The sequence below is a fragment of the Rhea pennata genome, chromosome 2, assembly GCF_028389875.1.
Source record: "Rhea pennata isolate bPtePen1 chromosome 2, bPtePen1.pri, whole genome shotgun sequence".
NCBI lineage: Eukaryota > Metazoa > Chordata > Aves > Rheiformes > Rheidae > Rhea > Rhea pennata.
In genome coordinates this window covers 127,456,990-127,481,311 of record NC_084664.1, presented here as the reverse complement: position 1 = coordinate 127,481,311, position 24,322 = coordinate 127,456,990, and the positions used below count along the sequence as shown (strand labels likewise).

The 24,322-nt window shown below is 36.1% G+C and overlaps 1 protein-coding gene across 1 annotated transcript in view; it reads left to right on the top strand.

Annotated features, from left to right (window-relative positions):
- The window catches only part of NKAIN3 (sodium/potassium transporting ATPase interacting 3), a 337,201-nt gene extending 313,506 nt beyond the window's left edge, over positions 1–23,695 (top strand). Inside the window, exon 5 of the mRNA XM_062568210.1 lies at positions 23,624–23,695. Coding sequence (XP_062424194.1) covers positions 23,624–23,695 — 72 coding nt within the window. The remainder of the gene's footprint in view (positions 1–23,623) is intronic.
- The last annotated feature ends 627 nt before the right edge of the window (positions 23,696–24,322 follow it).

Below are 24,322 nucleotides of genomic sequence, written 5' to 3'. Positions count from 1 at the left end.
ATTGGTCATGGGATTTGAATCCTTTCTGCCTTGCCTTGGAAAAAATTCTTTGCAAAGTACTATCACAAGTATTTTGTAGATAATAAGTAGAGACAAAGATGGGTTATAGACCTAACTTGCATGCTTTAGCACCAGTGGCAGTTTTGCATACCATGTTTATATTAAGAAATGTCTTATTGACTAATATGCATAATGGGAATTAGACTTCCCTTCATCTGCAACATTTGAGTCTCTTTTCTAATTCTTTTATACATGTAATCTTAAGTTTGTTCATCCTCATCCTTAGTCTTAGAAGCTGTAGACTATGTCCAAAGACATGTATCTGCTAAAGGCTTATAAAGCAGCTAAAAAGCCTTATAAAATCAAGATGCGGAAAAGCATCTATATCAGAATTCACATTTGACTTGATACCTTTAAGACATGAGACAAAGAAATTCTAAGAGGTTAGCTGATGGAAATCTGTAAACTGATAGGCCTTGGTCCTTATTCTTCTGTGTGATGACGAGGGGAACAAAACCTGCAAGTAAGCCTCTATTTCCATATCATTAACTAAAAATACTAATATGTGGCCATCTATCTCTCATAAGAACTAACTAGCAATGGTTGTGATTGTGTAGGTAAGTGTAATTTTTGTGTTTCAGGGGACTTGATAGTATCTATTGATAGTCATTTTAGGCTTCTGCGTATTGCAAAACAGGAACAGTCATTTGTCAGATTCTGTCAATAGTGAAATGCTAGAAATAACGATTACTGTGATCTTTCTGTGTAGACAGGGCCTGCACTAAGTGAGAAAATACCTGCATGCTAATCCTTTACATATTTGCCTTTCTCTTTAAGATTTTTAAGTCTCCACTACACTTCTTCAGTAAGGATGTTGAAATCAAAAGCAATTTCCTCTCAAAGAAGTGCCTCATTCTTAGGTAGAGTTACATTGCTTTAATAGCAATGTAGAGCACTCTGTTACCTTCTGCCCAAATTCAATGCACTCAAGCATTCGCTTGACGTTCATAACTGCTGCTGCCACTCTTCAGATATCTTCATCAGTCTCTTCATGATTGTTCCTAAGGATTTTTTCTTCAGAAGATCCAGCCTGTTCAAAACCCATCAGTGTGTCAAAAGTCTGATGAAACTTTTGGTATGTCTGACAGGCCTAGCCATGGGGATTCCAGATTAACCATCTGAAATCATTTGATCTTAAATAGTATTAAAATAATGTTTCAGTAAAACTGTTTTTGAATGCGACCGTGTTTATAATCCAATAAATGCTATCTCAGAATCAGCTTTTATTCACTGAAGATATGAATTCTCTCTGAACAGCCTCAGCTGCAATATCTGGTCAATTTTAAAAGTGTGGGTTTTTTTTTTTGTTTGTTTGTTTTTGTTTTTAGATTTTACATGCTCAGATATCTTCTCTATAAAATAGTGTTTTTATTAGTTGTTTATTAATTGAAAGTTTGTTTAAAATATGCTATGAAACTAATTTGAAATTTCAAATAAGTTATTCTAAGGACTTGTGACCTCTCTACAGAGCTATATTTTAGGAAGCGAAAAGCTTTTCCTGTACTGCATCAGAAAAGATTCTATAGCAGCATATTCTATTGTTAATTAGGGCAGTCTAACTGGATTCAGGTGAAATTAGTTGTTCTCTGCCAGGGGCAAAGTGGTCGCAAGTCTGCCTTTCCTAAGATTTACCAAACTGATCTACAGCTAGAGTCAGATCTAGAGGTGTCTTTATATTGTAAAAAACTGCTTTTCAGAAGCACTTCTGTTTAAATTTATTTGAGCTTTGACTGCAAGAAGACTTTAGATATATAAATCCTAAAACCTGGCTTCTCTCTTCTTTTCTTGATCTTGACTTGCTGCTCTGAATACAAGTTAGCGTCAGGAAAGTCGGGAATAGCCAGGAACAGAAAACAGTGAAGCACCTCAGTGGGTTTTCTTAAGCTCTGCAACTGGAGAGACAGAACCGTAATATCCAAAGCATGCAATCTATATACAATGCAAGTAAGTAACTTCCAGTTAAATAAATTCCAGTAGGTGCTCCTTTGAAGGAGAAAATAGGCAAGGCTATTTCCATAGCCTTTTGTGGAGCCAGCTGGCCAACTGCAAATAAGCAATGATAAAGTCCTTCCCTTACAGAAGGACTTTGTTCTAATTCAGTCAGTTCTCCTCTTCCCCATTCAACCCCTAACTCACTTTTAATATCTCTCCTTCTTTCTTTTAACTCTACTTTTCTGTCAATTTTTATCATGTACATAAAAAAAAAAAAAAAAAATTAGGAAGCAAGGTAAGATAAGCCTATCTAATCCTATCCAATTCTCGAATAAGATAGCCTTTTAATGCTGATTGTTAATGTCTATTGTATATTATTCATGCTAAACTAGTATGTAAAGCAGAAGACAAACAGAAAACTGCAGTCACTTATCTAGGAGAAGATAACATACTCATATATTGCTCAAACTGAAATTCTTTATTCTTGCTAGTCCATCACATCAAAAAAGACAAATATTTTAAATAGATGAAGCTGGCTGGGTCTATAAAGCACTTTATCTGGACAAAAATACATTCTACCGATAAGATATTATAGAAAATATGGAAAATGGATGGTAGAGTTATTTACACAACTGTCCACCAATGTATCTGTCAATAGCTTTTTTCCCTTTTAACTGTAACTCAGTGCTTACAGTGTCATTAACACACACTAAATCTTTCTTTGAATTAATTAGTTTCCACAAGTAGCAATTCTACTACATAGAATGTAATTTTTATATATTACTTTTTTTTTTTTCCTGAGTCTTCTAAAGAAGTTTGTCAGATTGCAGATTGAGTAAACATTTTTAAAAAGTATTTGGGATGTATTTAATACAACTGACAGAAACTAAAAGAACTAAACAACTAGAAATACCAGTCAAAATCTAATTTCCCAGGGTTCTGTATGTACAAATAAGGAAAGAAAATTCTTCCAGCCAGAAAAGTTTCCACATCTGAGAGTGTTGCAACCGAGTACTATTTAGCAGAACTGTGTGGTGGAGAAAGACGTTTTACCAAGGAATCAACCAACCAGTCATTCCTCCACTTATTACAGCTCTCATTACTATTATTCAGCATCTTTCTCTGCTTTCTAACAGACAGTCAGGCCACATCTTAACATAGCCTGAGGTAAGGATTTATTGTTACAGTCATCCAACTCAGAGAAAAATATCTGACCTTCTAAGCAAGAATAATTCCTGCAGCGTCATGGTTTTATTATTTAATCAAGCCTGGAAGCACATGCTTTCAGTTTTGCACGCCCTTACAAAATGGCAACCAGATATGCATGGATGCAAGAGTAGGACACATTGTTAAATCCTGTCTTTAACTTGTTAACTAGCCTTTTGTTGTATAACTCCTCTTCTCCAACTGTATAACCAATAAGCACTGAGAATCATACACTTCTTGGAAACAAAGTAATTGAGAAGTAATTGAGAAGTTATTCGTTGTCTATAGGCAGCCACTTCTGCTTTCCTTTCGGTTTCCTTTACCTCCTTCTCTGGAAATCTAGCAACCCTTGCTCTGCCCTTCTTACACTATTTGTGGATGATCTTGAGAAATAAGATACATGGAAAACAGGAAAGAATGTAAAAATGGTCTCCTGCCACTCTGGACCAAAGAGAAACATAGTGACTGAGCACTATTGTCATTTTTTTCTAAACTTAAGACATAAAGCAAACTAGAACAACAGTCCTATTCCTAACTGTATTGAAATCAAGTAAAAAGGAAGTTAGTCTTTTTAGAATGGATTAAGATTATTTGACTTCTTAACTAGTTAAACCTCTATGTAGGTACAGGCAAGTCAGGGAAAACTTCCAGTTCAGTCTTCGGCTTAACATGTTATTTTCCTCAGAGTTCAGAGGGCTGTTCTACACAGACTGCAGAATATTTTTAGTACATTTCAAAACTTTTACCCGTTCTGCTTAGTTTTCATCTGAGATTTATAAGCATTTCTTGTCTCTTTGACACAAACGCATATCCTTTGAAAGAAAATTCTTCTTTCATGCACTGTGGACTGCAATTCTAGGTTTGTGGGTTTCTCTGGCTCCTCTAGGAAGAAGACTTTATCTGGATACCAAGAATCCCAATCCACATCTCATTCAAATTCTCTTTGTAAGTTCAAGGTGTATTATGTAGACAAAAAGAACATCAAGGAAAAGTTTTGTACGGTATGAGTGCCACGTTTAGGTCAATTTAAGTTAAATAAAATCTCACAGTGAAGAAAAACTTTCTAGAAGACCATTTTCTATTCTTTCCAATTTGGGAGATATTTGGTCTTCTGAAAGTAAGCATTTGATGTCACTGCAGGCACATTGACTATCCCACCAAGTTTCTAGCTGACCATTTTAGATACCTAAGCATATTCGAGACATCTGCATGAAGTGGGTGTGATATAGGACCTACAAGTATCCACACCTGGAGTGGCAGCTGGGAGTTTGGGAGAGTACTGTGTGGTGCCTAAAATAACTCTAGATGCTTATGTTTGCACGTCTATCCACCTTTTGTCTGTCAGCCTTTATTGCCATCTTCTGCTGACTGGCAATGTCTCAAAGATATTTCCTAGAAAGAACTATGGAGTTATTCTCATGAACGGCCCAGGATCCAGCAGTAGATTATGGTTTGTTCAATCTTGAAGATGTTTATTATTTCATGGTGGTGATTAGTGTAGCATATCAAGAATATACTATCTGTCTCTTCACCATCAGAGAATAATATCCTCCTCCTTTTGGTTCACTTTTCAGCTTTGGATAGATTTCCTGTGTGTCATATTTCTTACGTAGTAATGGAATCTTGCCTGTTCAATAGCCAGCCCAAATGCCTTAAATGATCAGATTCTGCTTTGCACATCAACTGTTCTTGTTATAAATGTTAGGCAAATTTATACCCTGCTTACATTTATAACTACTTTAATGATCTTTTTCATCTATTGGCCTTGAAAAAAGACAGTTTGCCTTTCTTAAGATTTTCCTCTTATGATAGGGATTGTACAAAAAGAAGTATGAGTCATTACTGACACACACAAAATAGTCTGTCATGCTGTCCTAAACTGCTAATATGAAAACCCCTGAGTCTTTTGATATGAGTAGTTGTTTCATGCTGTAATTGAATCTGAAAAGCTCTGATAAGATTTTTATCCTTTCACAGCAATTTATTCTTTTTTAATGAAATTGCTTGATATGTAGTTTAGATGGCAACAGTCTGAAGAAGCCCTTTGCTCTTAAACTTTATATGAATGATGTGTTAGCCACTTGGCCACATAGCATACATACAAAGTCTCACAGAGCCAGAAGTTTTAAAGTGTATAATTTAGTATTACAAGCTTTCCTCAGAGGTCATGTTTTCTAAACGTTGGATCATCTGTATCATTTTCGTCTGGACTTTCTCCGGTTCATTCACATCTTTCTTGAATGGAAATCCCCAAAATGTGCACTGTCTGTCAGCTGGCATCATACTGGTGCTGATACACCTTGAAATTTCATTTTGCATTACAGTATGACAGCTGAATATTCCACAACGGTATGACATTCTATAGAACTGCTGTGTAGCCTGTTGTTCACCCTATTTTGTCTTTGAGTACTTTGTTATTCCTACTTAAGCGTAGTAATTTGCACCTGGCCTTACTGAATTACATCCTGTTTTTTCCAGACCACTTATCAGTTTGTCAAGATTATTTCAATTCTAATCTTGTCCTCCACAGGGCTTGCAGCCTCTGCCAGCTTGCTTCCATCTGGAAATGTAAAAGGCAAAAAATCTATTCAAATAACCAAGTCGTTAATGCAAATACTAGATAGAATTCCATCCTGGTTCAATACTACAGAGCCCAATTGGTTATCGTCTGTTAATATGACAGCAAACAGTGGGTTGCTATTTTTGAGTGCAATTTTCAAGCCAGTTGTTCAGTCTGTATAACAGTAGTTGGGTCTAAACAATATTTTTGTAGTTTGCTTGTAAGAATGTCAAGTAGTGCAAAAAGCATACTAAAATCAAGATATATCACATCTGTTACTTCTTCCCTAACCACAGAGTTCATTACCTCTCCTAAAAGCTTGATTTAACATGATTCAGTTTCTGATAAATCTATGTTGACTATTAGTTATCACCTTGTCTTCTTACCTGTATGTTTTTTTAGCAAATAAATTATTTGATTCTTTATTTCAATAATTTTTGGTAATTGAAGATAGGAATGTAATTCCGTAGGTCCTGCTTCCCTTTCTTTCTGCTGTATCTGTTTAAAGATAGAGACAATCTTTGGCTTTCTAATCTTCTTGGGTCTCTCCTGTTTGAAACAAAATCTCATGAGAATGTTCTAACATATTTGAGATTTCTTCAGCCAGTCCCTTCCATACTTTAAGGTAAATTTCATTAGGTCTAATAAATCAGAATTTCTTTGGGTTTCTGCTTTGCGTAAGTGAAATCTAATGTGTTTTTTCGTTATTCTCACTTGAGTCTATCATACCTGGTGTCAGTTGCATTATTGGCTTGACCATAGTAATCTTTCTGCTGAAGATGGAAATTAAAAGAAAAGACATTTAATTCTTCAGCCATCCTAAGGCCATGCTCATTTCCTTGGTGGTTGTGTTATTTAACACAGGCCCAACTTTATTCCCCGATGCTCATACTCACACCCCCACCAGGCTGAAGCAGCTGTTTGCGTAGCTTTAGTGTACTGGAAAGCTGATGGGTGACCTGGCCATTCTGGAAAATAGTCACTGCTACCGTGTGTACTTACAGCCTCAGGGTCACATCACTGAGGACTGTGACCACTCATTGCTTGAGCCTGATCTTTGTTAGTAATATGTCACTGAATATTTTTTCATTATGCTTTATTCTCTTCTCAGTTTTATCTCATTTTGTGCTGTGACCTCTCTGAATTTGTTCCCACTTACTTTTTTTGTTTTATACTTGTCTCACATCTGCATGTGTGTCCTCCAAGAGACCATCACTGAGTCAAGTCAATCACTTTCTATTCTTCTTCTGACTGGAAAAGTTTATACTTATTCTCTCCCAGTCAGTCTACCAGCTTTCTTGAGCTCCTCTTTCTGATAGATCTGTTTGCTTCTTGAAGTTACTTGCTATCTCAGATCACTGAAATATGGTTCCTGGATATTTACTACCTCTGCTTTACTATTCTCATTCTTCTCGTAGAAACATAATCTCTAATAGCTTAAAACTTCTGTAATACAAGATGTCTTCCTGTTCAGTGTTATTTATTATTTATTTCCAAAGGAAATCTAATCCCTTTCATAGGACTTTTTTGCATGGCGAATGAATCCATATAGATTTTTCAGTTTTCCTAGTGTCAGCCTTTACCTATAAAGCAATATAAGGAATATCTGATTTTTTTTTCACTGTGATTCATATAGAAGCCAAAATGACTGTTATTTTTAGCAAATACTAATTTTTATCTATGAATAGTAGAAGTTTATATATATATATAATATGTATATTTATTTATTTATATATATATAAAAGAACACTGTGAGGTTTTCATTGAGGTCCCAAAATTGATTAGAGCTAAATAGTAGCACAAGCCCTGTGCTAAAATTGTGTGCGTTCCTTTTCCATATAGAATGATAGTTGCCTAATGCCTGAAAATTAATAATAAGTCTGTAGACAGTAATTGTATGTTATCGTTATTTATACTGATTTGTAATGACTCATTTTCTATCTTTAAAAGTAGTCAGTCAGAAGTATTTCCAAATATAAATGAGATTAATAACATTTTAGTATTATGTTTAATAATAATTTAGATTCTATCAACAGGTGTGATATGCAGTTTCTTCTTACCTTAAATTGATACATCAAAGATCTCAAAATAAACTTACTGAACAGTTGTATTTAAAATTTTTTTCCAGGTAAAATACATTAGCTATATTTGTCTTAAAAGAATTATCTGAAAATGATTTCTTCTTCAGATTAATTTGAGGAATTGTATTGCACTATTTTCCTGAATGCACTGTTAATCCATTCTGAAATAGTCCTATTAAGGTACAATTTTAAACACAGAGCAGAGTGGCTTGGAGGTGTCTTGATTAATTGTCCTATGTTTATGATTCGTGTTGCAGTCTGAGAGGACAGCTTATTCTACAAAGTTGTTATGGATTTTGTTAAAATATTTAGCAAACAAACATACTTAAACAAGGGCATCATTAAGATAATTTATTACAATTCAGCTAATGGAAAGGATGGAACATATGATCAAATCAGGATTGCAATTAAGATTGAGTCAATGAACCAGTGAGTTCAGTTTCTTCATCCAGCTACTATACTACTAGTTAATCAGACTGTGTGATAGTATTGCCACTGCAAAGAATTACTTGTTTCTTCTCTAAAAAGAGATTTTCTTTCCTGCTTAACACTATAATAGTGATCAATACAATCTTAGCCTAAGAATGTGAAAGACCTAAGGAGCCATAGATAGTGGTTAGGCAATACTTAACTATTGGTGCTTTGACTATTGAGCTTTGACTATTAGGTGTTTCCTGGTACAGAGGAGTCCCTTGACTCTGTTGCAGTGAACCTATTATTTTATCATTTCTCTCTTAAATCTAGTAGTTACGAAATATTTTTGGCTTACTATTTTGTGTAACAGTATAAAATCTTTCAATTAAGTTAAAAGAGATAATGAGCAAGTTCAACTTAAAAGCTGGTTCTGGGTGATTATTGCTTTTGACTTTAAATATTGATGCACATGTAAGTTGGAGGCCTTAAGTTTTGAGGTTTGATGCTGCAGACCTGAGGGACTGTCATTCTGTAACCACAAACATTTTCATGTGCACACGTGTAAAGTATGGCCCGTATCCCTAAGAAAAGCAGAGAAAAATTAAGAAAGGATAAATCCTACGGAAAATAAATTCACATGGTTGTGAGTATCTCTAAACAGGCAATAGGAATATACCTAATGAAAAGGAAATTTTGCCAGTTTTAGCAAACTTAGCAAGCTTCCCTACCTAAATCCTCAGTTTACTTTTTTTCCTGGAGAACCTGTATCGACAAAAGAAGGGGATTGAACTCTGCAGGCCAGTCTATCAGAAAATAAGCAAGATAATAAAAGAACAGTTTTCTTCTAAGTACCTGCATTTGAGGATGGTTTCCTCACGTAAATTCTCAAGACCTAACAGATGATGTTCTATATAATGCATACAGATCAGCTCTGTCGCACTGCACAATCTTTAATCCTTTAATCAAAGAGGAAATTTGCTCCTGTGCTTAACTTTTGATTTCAACATAGCTGCTACACTCACTATGGGTGAAGTAATGTTCCAAAGATTTGAAAAATACAAACGGGTCACAAGTACAGTCTTTGCTTGGAGACTGATGTCAGATTTTGGGATAAGGTAATGAATACGAGTCCCACAGCCAGCAGAAATAGTGTTTTAGAAATGCAATGGTTAATCTAACACATTTTTTATTTCATTTAAGAGTCTTTTCTCTTTTTTTTCCTGACAGCTGTTTACATTCTTAACTATTAATGATTATTTACCAACAAAGATTGGTGTATTAGTGTGAGTTTGACTTTTTAATGACTTTAGAACGAAATCCATAAGGAAGTCTGACTTTTTTTGCATATTTACTCATAAAATAAAGCTATAGGCAATTATTTATTGCCTATTTACTCATAACTAAACAACACAAGTTTTCTGACCCTAGCTCAGACTGTAGTCAGTGTTCCTCACAATGAATAAAGCCACAGGGAGATCTTGGATTATGAACTGCTGAAAGTAATCCTAGTAAACAAGCATGATATCAGAGACTTCATTCATATCTGTTCTCAATATTTTGTCTGAAATTACCTAACATTTTGTCTTCTATTTCTTCTTGAATAACTAAGACACCTGACTGGATCATTTCATATAATTTCCAAAATCAAAATGGGGCCAATATTCAATATATGTCAAATCAGTAAGTATTGTATTGAAATTATAGTACATACATTAAGCCTGGAGTTAATATTTCAGCTCTTTCAAAAAATGGAAGCCAGAGTTCTATCCCTTCTATTTTTTCCAGCTTTGTGAATCACTGTTGAATTTAGCAAATGTAAATAATAATAAATTTGTGTGTTTAATGTGGGAAACATGGGTACTTAACAGCTCCTGGAAATATTAAAGGTATACTGAATTCCCAGGACAAGTCTGTTGCAGCTGCAGTCTTGTTTTTCAAAGCCTTTGATGAACGTTTTTCCCAAAATGTGTCTAATTGGCTTCTGATCCATTTATACTTCTCACCTGTCCATCATCCTGTAGCACTGAGTTCACAGTTTAATTATGATTTGTGCAGAAAATGAACTTTTAGCTTGTGTTGAAAAGCTCTACATTCAGTCTGTGATCTGATACTTTATTTTTATTTTCCGTTGTTCTTATACAATGAGAATTGGATTGATTATTTTGTATTTATCTTTTCCAAGACATTCATGATTTTCTTATATATAGTTCTAGCATCAGTCATCTCTTTTCCAGGGTGAAGGGCAGATTTGTTGAATCTCTCTTCATTCTGAACTTATCCATATCTTTGATTATCTAAGACACCTTTCTGTGTACTTTTTCTGATTCAGCAAATCACTTTCTGAGAAAAGTGGGATTAAGAATTGCACGTAGCACTGAAGATGCATGGCACAAGGGATTTATACAGTGGCATAATGATGTGTTCTACTTTCTTCTCTATTATTCGCCTACTATTTGATTCTCCTTTCTGACTGTTGCTGAGTTCTGAGCTGTTTTCAGTGAGCTATTCACCAGGTCTCTGAGAGGTAATAACAAATTCAGAGCTTATTATTGTATATGTGTAGTCACTGTTGTTTTTCCCCATGTGCATTACTTTGCATTTATTGACATCAAGTTTCAACTCTATCATCCAGTCACTCAGTGTCATGATCGATCTGCAATAGTTCGCAGACAACTTTCATTTTTTACTGCCATAAGTAATTTTGCATTGTCATCAAAGTTTATTAACTTCCTTGCCCCAGTTTCTAGATCATTCATGAGTACTTTGAAATGCATAGGGCTGAGCATGGTTCCTTACAGGACACTACAGGTAGTTTCTGTCATTAAGCATCATCGGATTAAAGGGATGAACCTGTTAATTGATAAATGGTAAATGGCCAAAATATAGTAATATATGAACAATTTAGGAGCTGATCAGTCTCTACATAACAGCATATTGTTCTTAAGAAACTCTGATCAGAGATCTGGTCAACAACTTTTTGGAAATCCAAATGCACTCTATCAATTGGATCATTTTTTCCTCTGAAAGGCTTTTATATGGCTTTCCCCTTCTTTTATCATGTATCCTTCTTCCTCCTATCACCACTTTTGTTCCTGTATCTTCACACTGAATTATTACTGTTTTTGATAGTCCACTTACTACAGAAGCCAGACTGTCTGTCCTTAATAACTGTTGACATTACAAAGAACTGTGAGAGATATCTATAAAATAGACCTACCTGAGTTTCCTTTGAATGAGCTAGCTCTCGACTGCTCACAATATTAGGGAACTATAACAGAAGGCAAAAAGAGTGCCATACAGTTTAACCTCCCAAATATTTATTCAGTTATTCTTTCCAGCAATCCATGGTTTAGTTGGCTTAAAATTGCTTATTTAAAGAGCAATTTTAAAGAGTAGAAAGAGGGTAGAGCAAGCAGCCAGTCCAATGGAGGCAGATAAATCCTAGAAAAGTTCTCCAAATGTACAACATTTCCTGTTTTGGTGATGCCTCAGACCTCCTGCTTATGATAAGGTTTCCTCCAAGGACACACAGTAAGGATCCTTCTTGGCAAAGAGCTGCCCCTGACCTGGATTCTAGGAGGATAAGTTGACCTACATTTTCTCTTTGCCTGCCTTCCTCTACTTCAGGTAGGGTACTTCAGGTTCTGGCTGCATGCAAGAAGACCAGAAGAAACACCATCTCCTATGTCCTAGAAGGAGACCTGGGTCTCTACATGCGTAACCCAATGCTCACTCTAGGTGATCCAGAGTGAGGGAATGCAAAGGCAAGCTTCAAATAATACCTGCCTATAATCAAGACATATTATCAGGGCAGCAGTTTCTAGTTTGGCTCCTTTCACAATTGCTTCGGCCAGGGCCAGACTCCCTTGCCAAATTTTCATTTCTGTATAGCAGTATCCTCAAGGTAGGACTTGAGGTCAAATTTGCCTCCTGCTTACTGAAACATCCTGAAGGTTGACTCTAGGGCAGTTCAGCAGCCGCTGAACTGTTGGCAGGCCCAACACATGAGGGCATGCCTATGCTTACCAGCCACATAGAGGTTCAAATCTGTTTTTGTATTGATATTTGGAGACAAAATCCTTTCTAGAATGGTTGCTTGTTGCAAAGAGATAGCATTTGTAAACTGCCTCATTGTAGCCTGAGCTTAGGCTCCTTGGAAAAGAATTGTAGATTTTGGGTGCACCAGGGACTACAGGCTCCAGAAGCAGACCTAGGTAAAGACCAAGATCAAGGGCACTGTGGGATGCAGTATCAGGTGAGAGCCATTGGTTGATAACAGGAGAAAATAGGGCATGAAGCCACAACTCACATAGGAGAACTATATTCTGCAAGTGTATAAATTGCGCCAGGTAAAGGCGGTATAAGCTATCCCACCAGGTCAGATATGACTGGAGAAGCAGCTTCTAAAATTCATTAGGCAGTGCAGCCTGATAGAAAGCAGGACTCACTGCAGTTCTTGATAGCTTTTCTGCCCAGTGGGAATCCAGCACAAAAGCCTTTTAATACAGAGTTTAACTGGGAATACCTGAGTAAACTGATAACATTTCTGTTTTTATGGTAGTTTTGTTTCTCACATCTCACAGCAGGCCACTTCACAAAGCGTTATAGGCACCTGTGTGTGTGTACGTGCGTGGGGTGTGCACCTCCAATTGCACATTTGGATAGCAGCCGGAAGGAATTAAACAATATTATTCATGCTGAGAAAAAACACAATGGGGAGGATGGTCATAAAAGAAAACAATATGAGAGTTCATATGAGACTCATATGAGAGTTTTTCAAAATTACCTGCATTGCAACTGTAGAATTCTTGTGTTGTACAGTTTTAGATGTTTCAGCTGATTGAAGAGGCTGCTTTGTTACCTGCCAAACATATAAATCCATACACATTTTTGATAATAGTATTGTTTCTTCCAAAGAGCAAAATCAGCCACAGCTGTAGCTCAAAATAGAATTATTTGTTCCATGTTGTGAATATGGCAGATTCATATACAGGTGAAAGCACATACAGCAGATCATCTGATAAACGTCCCATCAGATGTTAACCGAATAGAAAAATCGTAATGACAAATCTAGAAGGAATTTCTTATCTTTATCTATCTTTTGTGTGATATACTACTGTTCATAAGTCCCCCAGAGTCTTTACTATTGTTTTACTATTAAAAACTTGTGCTCATCCATGCTGCTTTATATGAATTTCTACACTCCTGTGAATTTAAATCAGATACTAGTTATTATTCAGGCCTATTTTTAATGTGATTTAATTAGTGTCAGGTCTTAGATCGTGTGAGTCTTTAAGAAGCTTACTTTTGAAGTACATTTCTGTGTCTACAGTACCTGAAAATCCTATCTGAATGTTCCCTGGGGGGGACAGGGGGCAGGCAGCAAATGAGGGCAGCCTGGTAAATACAGAGATTAAATCTCACTATGCAGTTCATTATATCATAGAACATTTCCTAACATGAGCTAATATGTTGGCTTGGGTTTTATTTGTGAGTTGCTTTCTGTTGTTCTTTTTTTTCCCTGTGGTATACTCTGACATGAATGTTGGTAGGGAAAGGTCTTCGTTTTTTCCATATAATTTTCAAGCCATGTTTGTGGATTAACGTGAGCTAGAATAGTAATGCCTTTACTCTTAACTAGTGCTAGCTAGGTATTTAAGACATATCTGTAAAGGAGATTAGAGAATAGTAGGAATCAGGATGTAATAATTCTATTCTTACCATTACAATCACCACTAAGCTAGTCACTTGTATTCCCCTGCCGAGTTTGGTTGTCTTTAGATGGCTACTACCTTACGGTGTTGAAGTAAATTCATCCGGATAGTGTTTATCTTGTACATGAAGATTAAGAAAAGAGTCAGTGGAAAATAAATAATTCTTATAGATTGCAATGCCTCGTTAGAATTAAAATGCAATCTTTCTGCCTATTGCTACAAATAAGTGGAAATAATACATTATGCACGTTTTAATCTAAAAAGGAGAAGGAAAATTATTGTTTAGTATCCTAATTCCATAATTGCAGTATAAGTAATGGAAAATTTTTAAAAGAGTGTTCAAATAAAATATATCCAAGATTTGCAATACACTGCAGCTCTGAGAGGAGTATACTTTGGTATCCCCTATGCCTCAAAACAATTTCCCCAGGATTCAGAAATCTTCCCCAGTAGCTTGTCACATGCTAAAGAGATTTCATTAGCTCTACTCATTGGCAGACTTTTCCTTCATCTTTTCTTCTAATTTTATTATCAGCTTCCAAAGTGGTACATGCAACCTAGTGGAGAAGTCTTTACTCTATGGATATCCTCAAGAAATAGTCTGGGTTACAAGACATTACCAAACATGAATTTGAATTTGCTGTATTGAAAGATATGAAATTCTTTGTCATCTGCAAGTAACTGAAATTATCCTTAATATTGATACATTAAGGCATAAATAAATAGAAGTGTTTATAAAATATAAAAACAAATAACACAAAGTCAGATTCATAGAAATAAAAGCTGTCATCTCTCTAGCTGCTTATTATAAGATCGGATATAAAGATATAAAAACTCATTCCCTGTTATTCAGCTGAGAAGTGGATAAATCAAAATATGGGACCTTTGACCCCATTCTTAAGAGAATTTTAATGTTCTTTAATTCCTGCAAAACTAGATCTAGAGATTCTTGCTTTTATATCCAACTCTGTTTTTTTTCCAAAGATTTCTTACTTAGATGTAGTTCTCCCTTCGCTCCTTCTTCCTTATTACCATCCTCATCCTCTCCTTCTCCTCTATTCTCATCTTGAACTTTTAATTAGGAGGCTGCATCAATTTTTACACTATTGAATTCCACAGTGCTCATTTAAATCACTAAAAAATGCTTAATATATTGCAAGGTAAAACACTATATTGTAGCCAATATGTTGAAATACTGCGTTCAGCCTTTTTACATATCGAGACTTTTATCTCATTCAAAACATAGAACCTACCCATCACATAATACACAATCAAATAAGGTTAACACATGAGACCTTTTTTGTGCTTTTTCGTGACTGAAGGACAACAGCAATTGATCCTTTCTGAGAAAGTAACTCATGTGGAGTACCTATCCCCTGATTTAGTCCATGAGGGATGCTCTGACAATCACCTTGTTGTGCTACTAGAGTATCTAGTTGAAATTCTATAAAACCTATGTTATAGAGGAGGCTGGATTAAACAGTTTAAGTCAAATCCTCCAGCTTTATGTTCTAAGAGTATAGGATTTTTTTCTAAAGGTCCTGAAAAAAAAAATAAAGCAGAGAGAATAAGTGGTAACTAAGCTTTGCTCCTGAGAGGGGGAGAAGGAGTATGCAATGTCCTCACCTCTTTTTCTCATCCCTAACCAAGCTGGGACACATCTTTTAGTGCATTCCTCCCTCTTAACTGCTAGGAAACAGGGAGATGTATTATGGGAAATTACATTTAGCCAACTTGGCACTAAAACCTTCCTAAAGTACAGTTATATGTTTGTGCTGTTGGAGAAATAAATTTCCAGACCAAGTGCAGGTAGCAATGGTTCTGCTCTTGGCTTGGGAATATTAGATTGTCAAATACAGCTTTTAATGTAAAGAGGAAGGACACTGCTGAGAGCAGGACTTGATAAAAGCATACAAAAAGTAGAACTTAAATAAACACAATACCTAACTGGTGCAGTCTTTTCCAACACACTATTCTCACCTCCCAGCACTGGATAGATGATATTCAACAGGAATTATCTCCTGTAGTATTGGCCAAGAGCAACCTCTCTGTATATTTTAAGAATATAAATTTGTTTTAGTATCTGTACTCATTTACTTCTCCCCTACCAATATAAAACAAAAGTACCCGTAAGTTCCTGTCACTACTTTTAGAGTACTTGCTCCTTAATCCATTTCAAGGTCTGAGTTGTAGCCCATGGGGAGCTCTTTACTACAACTCTTAATGGCACAGCTAGACCAGACTGATTCTGGGTCATGCTACTGAAACAGGTAGCCAGTGGCCTTAAACCCTGACTTTAATGCAAGTCAAATCCAATAGATTTTAAGAAGATGAAGGAAAGAAAAGACATTACAACGTAATGTACTTGAGAAGTTGCTGCTACCACATCCTACTGTTTTCTTTACATTTTTTTCTAGTTGTTCATCTGCTTTTAAGTTTTTAGATTGCTAAGTACTTCGAGATTGGGGCTTCTCTGCTACCACTGTAAAATTTTGTGAATTTCATCATTTAGTTACAGAAAATGAGCACATATACCTTTGAGATCTCTTCATTCCTTTTAATTCAAAAATCACATTCTATTTTGAAATTGGATATAATTATATACAGTTTCATAACATTTCTAATGCCTCATGCTGCTGTAGTACATATTTGAAGTTATTCTTGATAGTCTCCTCTTCTCCCAGATGCATTTTTGTTTATCTGTTGTCATTATCTTAAAATATGTCTAGCTGTAATTTCTTCCTGCCTGATAATCTTAGACATAGTTCTATTTGTTGACTTATTAATAAATATATATTTGCACAGAGATCCTAGAATAATCTCCTATTTCCCATTCTGATTTACTTTAAGGCTTTTATAGCTTTTAAATGAAGAAAAAGGCTTTGCAGAGCATTAAAACTGTTAGTAGCAAATAATTTTCTAGGAAGATGAATTAGTCAAGTTCTGTTCTTTCCTCAGAATTTGTTAGCTCTCCTGAAAACACTAGTCAGGAGATAGTGGGGGTGGTTGGTAATTTAATGCATTTTTATCTTTTTACTACAGTAGATTAACTCTTGTTACATATTTTTCATTACAAAACTTTCATTAACGAAGTCTTGCCAGGCAGTGTACCTTACATGCTGTTGTATAAGCATCCTATTTTAAAAATTTCTTCTCCTTTCTTACTTTCTTAAGCTTTGCAGGAAGTTTGACAATGGTGAAGTATTTCACAGAAAAGAAGAGTTGTGTTTTCCAGGTTATACTTCTCAAGTAACACAGATATAGATGAGAAATAAATATTCTTCAGCTGTCATCAGCAAAAAAGAAGTCAAGGACAATCCATATTCAACAAGACTGCAAACTGGATAGACTGGGGCTGTACAAGATCATGAAGTACAGCCAATCATACCTTTTGATCTGAGGAATCTTGCAAATCGAGCTTTACTATAACGTTGTATACTTGCTCTGATGGCCAAGCCTGCTGAGAGTTTACTTAGTTTGTTTGTGCAGTCCTATATTCTTGCAAAAATTTCTACAAAACTCTGTGTAGTAGCTTAACAATGTGTCCTATTGTACATTAACCCAATAGCCTAGGACACAGTTTCATGTAATCGTAAATACCTAGTGCACACTGACGTATCTCCTTTAAACCAGCCGTATTACAATATAGGAAGCAGAGAGGAGAGCAATTATATGCTATAAGAATGAATTTTAAGGCCATAGCTGTTTATGACAAAGCCAGGTAGACTGAATTAAAGCAAAACGATTTAATTTCAATCAAAAAAAATCAGTATGCAGACAATAACTTTGATTAAAATAATCATTTTTAATTTATTTTGCATTTGTCCTCTTTTTCCTGAGGAAAGGTTAATCCATGTTATCTGGTAACAATTAAAATACATTGATTCACAAGTAAATATACATTTTGTACTCAGATGAGTTCTTTTCTTTTTAATAGGATAGATTATAGAAGTATTCATTTATAAAGCAATCATAAGGCAGAGCATATATTTGCTCAAATGACTATTTTTTTTTAATTTTCCACAAGTTTTCATAGTTTCTAGCATTTAATGATGGACAATTGTATAATCTAATTTCAATTCTATTTAACTAGGCATTTATATTTCATGCAGATGTCCATATCTTAAGCCTAGAGATTTTAGTTAAACTAAATCATTTAGGTCCTCTAGAGACTATTCTGTCTGCATAGGGAGAAAATAACAGAGCCTAAAATTTCGCCTCTAACTAAGGCTATCAGCAGAAAATAGATTATGCAGCAAGTCTTGATAATAACTTCATATAAATGTACCCATATTCCACTAATAAGTGTGTACATTCCACATCAAAGGGCCTACCAATTTGATCTAGGTGACAGTGGTTTCCCAAACCCTGAGCCTGCTGATCAGTATGATTTGGGGAACATGAGCAATGTTTATCAGCTATTCATCTAAGAAACAAGACTTTTGGTGTCAAAACACTGGTGATTTTCCCCAGGAACACTCAGTATCTTGTTTCCAGCTGGGGTCAATGCTTGATGCTTCTGAAGTTTCTTCTATTTTCTTGGCTAAGTCTGTTTTGCTTTCCTCTCACTGGCCTAGAAATATTAATCAGAGGCTCTTCTGAAAGGGGATCACAGTTCTTGTTGTGACAAATATTTGAGTATTTTATATATTATTTATCACCCCAGAGCAGGATGTGTGCTGTATCACTGTGCAGCTGGACAAAAGCAGGGGACACTAACATCTTCTCACCTCTTCCCATCTCATTTTCTTCAAAATAGCAGAGAAGCATCTTCTGAGGAAGCTTACTAGGCTCTCATCTGGACTCTGCAGATGAGACAGGCAGTCTCGTGGACAGTGGGGGAATCCCTGAAGGCTTTTATGTCTTGAAGCTCGACATTGTCAAGACACCTCTGGCATATGAATTCTTCCCTGGATCAATTCAAACGTTCCTGTTTGCTTTGTTAGGTGCTGGAGACCTTTGATGTCCCAGACATCCTATTCCAGCCAGCTCAATAATCCCTTGCTGAATGCTTGCTGAAAACCAAGATGAGCAAATTAAATGTCTTCCAGGTCATTGTCTCTCTTTTTTTTTTTTTTTAGTTATTAGGGAACAGATCTCCATCTATCACTTGGTGCCAGGCCAATAGCCAACTTCTCCAATATCAAGAAACCGGGCAGTACACCTCAACCACCTCACTGCAAATTGGCAATTAACGTGATGGCTAGATGGGTTCACAAGAGCATAATGTTATTAATTAAACAGCAGCTGGGTTAATCAAGATAGCAAAAGTAATTTGTTGGAATAAATATTTTATTAGTGTATCCATCAATAAAGCAAAAGAAGAAGTTTTAAAATTCATTTTTAAAATTGCTCACACTGTGGTGGCAGTAACTCTATTTAAAGATCTGGAGAAAAGTCTTGTCTCTAGAACGGAATATTCCCACTTTATCACTTCCTGTTAATTGTACGGTAGTTATTCGTTAATCCAAAGGTAATCGCTAGTATGTTAGTTACAAGCTAAACATTACTATCCGCTAGTGAACACCTATGCCTGACAATAGATGTGGAAGGGTCCTTTTTTCTTTGTTGCTTTATTCTTTTAGAAATATGCATTCTCCCATTTAATTACAGAAAGATATTCATAGAGGATGAGGAGTTATGAAGCTTTCCAGCATGATTAGATATCTGATATTGGCTTTTCCCTGCAAAAGACTGCACAATTGAGATTAGATGAATATATATTTTTATTTCTGCTGCTTTTAATGAACCATCAGTCAGGAGAGAAATTATATGTTTTAAGTAAGTATATGCCATAAATCTGGCATGTAGCTGTGATTTCTACCTGACTGATTGAGGAATATTTATCTGCTAATGCTGAAAATTATAGAGAAATACTGAGAAGCAGAAAGAGGCTGTGGATTTTGAAGAAAGAAGATCATAGATTAGGCAAAGACGTTACAACAATGTGTGGAACACTAAAGTGAATGGGAAAAGATTTACTTTAAGGTGAAGATCTACTGAAAGAGTGAGATGTAAGCTGTTACGACTTTTTTTAAAAAAAATCAGCTTGCCAAGCCCCATACTTTCTTGGAGAAAAGTTCTCTTATTTTAGATTATTTTTCCCTGTCACTTTCTTCATTCTGTCAAAAAGATTATTACATATTAGAGTGGAAATCCCTTTCTATATTAGGAGGATGGGAGCTGGTGGAATCAAGCCAATATTCCCACTAACTGTGAGCACTACTGACCACATAGGTCAGTATCAAACCTGCAAAACTGTGACCCAAAAAAGTACTTCACTCTGCTTATAAATTTTCAGCTAACATCTCACTTGTCATCTTTACTCACCAGATGAGGTGGCATGGCATATTTGACATGTGAGAGGAATAGGCCAGAAGTGCTCATGGATAGATATTTTATATAAAATGCATGTATATGAAGTACATATCCACATATATAGGGGAAAGGAAAAAAGAAAGAAGGGATTGCATTTATAGAAGTAAAGGTAATTTAATACAGAATGTTAATGAAAAAAATATTCACAAAATGCAAAATTGGAAAATGGTAAATAATCCCAAATGGCTGAGCATGTTCCCCAATATGTAGCTGTCACACTTACCTCCAGTGCTCTGTATGCACCATCATTCCTTTGCTAGGTCAGGAAGAAGAGGTAATGTTTTCAAAGCACTCTGAAGCTCAGTACATCTGGGATTTACTGCAAAATGTGGAGTGTGAGGACAGCCAAGCATGAGCTTCATCTAGCCAGGCCATTGAGCAGCCAGACAGCAAAGGGTGTTCTGTACTTCCCTATTTGCCACAAAGAAAAATCTCATCGTTTCTACAGTCAGATTTGAGATATTGTTATGGGAACGGTGGGGCAGGGCCCCATCATGAATGGCACCAGCACAGGCTATATAGCACCAAAATAACACATTTCTGACAAAATGTCCCACCACTCAACGGGTAACCCCACTTTAGGGTGCATGGCAAGTTGCAGTGCCAGGCTGCTCCGCAATGGTGCTCGGATGCTGGTGGCAGTTGCAATTCCTTTCACATCCTGTCTCTTAAGAGGAGTGAACTCTATTTAGTTATGGTCTGTGGTCTTCAAAAGTTGTTCCATATGAATAGCATTCCACTAACCTGATCAAGAAGTGAAAAAGTCAGAGAGAATTGCTAGAACAGGTCCATGTGGAAATGCCTCATGTGCTTTACTGCTATTTCATCATATTGGTTTTTTGATATCTACATAACCACAGCTTATCTGTGAAAATGCTTTCAGGTTGGTCTAAAGGGTACTATTTCCCTGAAAAACTATACTGCAAATCCATTTTGTTCATGTATTTATTATTTACTCAGTAGTTTTACTCTTCAAAATATTTCTGTCACGTATTTAGGAAGAAGAAACATCCCAGATGACTTACATGGTCAACTAATACAATGCACAATGGTGAACAGGAAATAATGTATATGAAGAGTTGACATTTGCTCTTGAGAAGCCGCATATTTTCTGACATTGGTGCTTAGTGCAATAATAATTTAATCTATGTGTATGTATATATATTAGGGGGGTACACATAATGTATGTCAAGTATTTTTGGATCCCTCGAAAGTCTTTTTTATCATATTGCTTCAGTTGCCACATGAGAAAGACACCTTAACCATGAAGTTTAGGAAAAGAGCATGCTTAATCTATGAAGGAGTCTGTAAACCAGTGCTGATCCTAGAGGCCCCAGGCAGCAGAACCGAAAGATCCCATTTTTGCTAACTGCAGGAGGCTCGGCTCCTCTCACAACCTTACACAACCTTTTGCAGTGAAGCATAAATGTGCACTGAGCCAGCTGACCGTGGTGCGGCTCTAGGTACCCCCTAGCCACAGTTACCATGACCCGGTGCGTGTGCCGGCAAGCTCTTCCTTGCTGGAGTTATTCACCCTAGCAGGGCTCTGTCTTAATTCAGTGCCTGTTTCAGGACTGGTTTGCATTTAGCTAGCTCAGAGCATCCATACAGTGAAGTTACGTCCACCTGAAAAAGACTATTACTATTTGAAAAAGAATGCCAAGGAAGCTGCTGATACTTCAGCCGGCTGAAAGCAAAGGGAAAGTTAGATTAAACTTACAAGCTCACTTTCTGGAAACACCAGATACCCTCTCTTGGGTATCCAAGAGAGGAGTCTGTGACAGAACTGTGCTACAGCAGCATGAAGCTCTTATTTACAAGTAACTTGGCTTTAGTGCACTGTAGCTTAATTCTCCATGGGGAAGATTAATCCCTTGGAGGAGGATTAAGCTACAGTGAACTAAGGCCACTTTATTTCTGAATGGAAAAGGACACACAGGGATTTAATATACTTTATCTTACGTGCATTGATTTTACAGCTTTTAGTTAATTCATCTTAACTTCCCTGAATTCCCTTGTGTAGACAAGCTTTTTGTCTGTGGAGAGGTTCTTGGAAGCGCCTGTAAAGCTCCTGGCGTAGCCCAGCCGCAAAGCAGGCTGGAATGATCTCGGCGCCGCCGAAGGAGCTTACACCTGTCTAGATGCTATTAAATCACCTCTTTCTCAGATGGCTGATCCATGACATTCTTAAAAGAACTATTTTAATTAGATTTTTTGAATGGACCTAACCAAAAGGATTAAAAAAAAAAAAAAAAAAAAACCACACACACACACGCTAATCTCTGGGTTATTTTAGAAATCTCTCATGAACAATCTTTTCAAGGCTTTCAGATAGCACGAATTGAGTGCAGCTGCACAAACAGTATTTTCTCAAGCATGGATATGTCTAGGCTGTAGAGTTTAATAGATTTTCCTTGCCTAGCGGAATTTTCTCCTTCTTAGTGACAGTCATAAGGAAGTGTTTTATCTACATGGAAAACAAATGAGCAAAATTTCTATTCCCCTTTCCAGAGAATCTTAATCCTTCCTCCCAGTGGATACAAGCCACCCAGAAACAGGCTGAGGAGGAACTTTTTCTGGAAGCTGCTGTTAAAATACTGGCATGATTTTTCTGGTACTGTCCTTTGGGGAAAAGAGTCTGTTCATTTCTTTCGTAGAGAGTTGATAGGCACTGAAAGGCCTTGCTCATAAGATGTTTCCTGATGCTGATGAATCGTAATATGCTTTATGCTTTAGCAGCATCATGACATTTCACATATTAAATTGAACTTTTTCCAAGCAGTTTTTCACAAAAATACTTTTCATTACACAAATTGACAGTCTTGTGAATTCTATAATAACTTGACTGTAACGTAATTCCGTAGCAGTAAGTAAATATTTTATCTTTTTAGTATGTAAATTAGGTGCTTAGTGGGCTAGCATTCATGTGGATAAAATCATGTGAGCACAAGAGGTCATGAACAAATAAAGGACCATAAATAATAGCTGAGCATCAGGGTCCAAGTGTCTTCAAACAATGTTACTGAAAATACTATGTATGTTCCCAGCAGGGCTAGAAAGGAGAACAAGATTTTAGAATAAAATATAACATGAGCAAGTGAGAGTCTGTCTAGTTTAGCTTTTTGTGATCATGTGCTGAAATTTACATATACATTCAGAAAGGGAACCAAATCTTTTCTAAATATAGTTGTCACACCTGTGTTTATACAGCATTGTAGTGGAAGCTTAATATGTGTTCAAAGTATTCCATTGATTGCTTTTCCTCTTCTTTCATGCAGCTCATTGGATTTGTGTATGCCTGCTACGTGATCAGTATTTTCATGGAGGAAGAGGACAGCTGTAAGTACTGATACACACCTATCCATCTCTGGAGCCACATTACCTGGGGTGAGACTTAGTCTTGCATTAACTACCAAGATGAAGAATGAAATCTGAAAAACTGGAGGATATGGCATTCATGTACACAACTAATTTTTTTTCAAACACTTGCTTATTTAGGTACTACAGATATCAGGATTGTGCTTATTAAACCTGTTGGTAGGGGTCTGTGAACTGCTTGTAAGAGTCAGACTCATATTGCTCAAAAGCATGGTGCATACATACAAATTTTTATGTATGTATACTTAAATTTGAATCAAAGGTCACGAAGACAATCTATTCCTTTTTGTTTCTTTTTTTAAATGATCATTTTATCAACAGTAAAGTTAATGAAGATGACAGGTCTAACCATCTACAGTGTTCAGTACCACTCTTACTGACAGTTAGCTAGACATGCTCCATGTTTACAATTAATTAGGTTGTTTATCTAAACCGCTGACCCCATGTTCTCAAACTGTCTTTATCAAGAAAACCCATATACATATACGTATGTGTATATATATCTATATACACACTTCTATTTTTGAAAAAGCTTGAAAGTGTGAGCATCTTTAAAAAAGTATTCACTGAAAGTCCTTAAATGAGCTTTTAAAAAACCT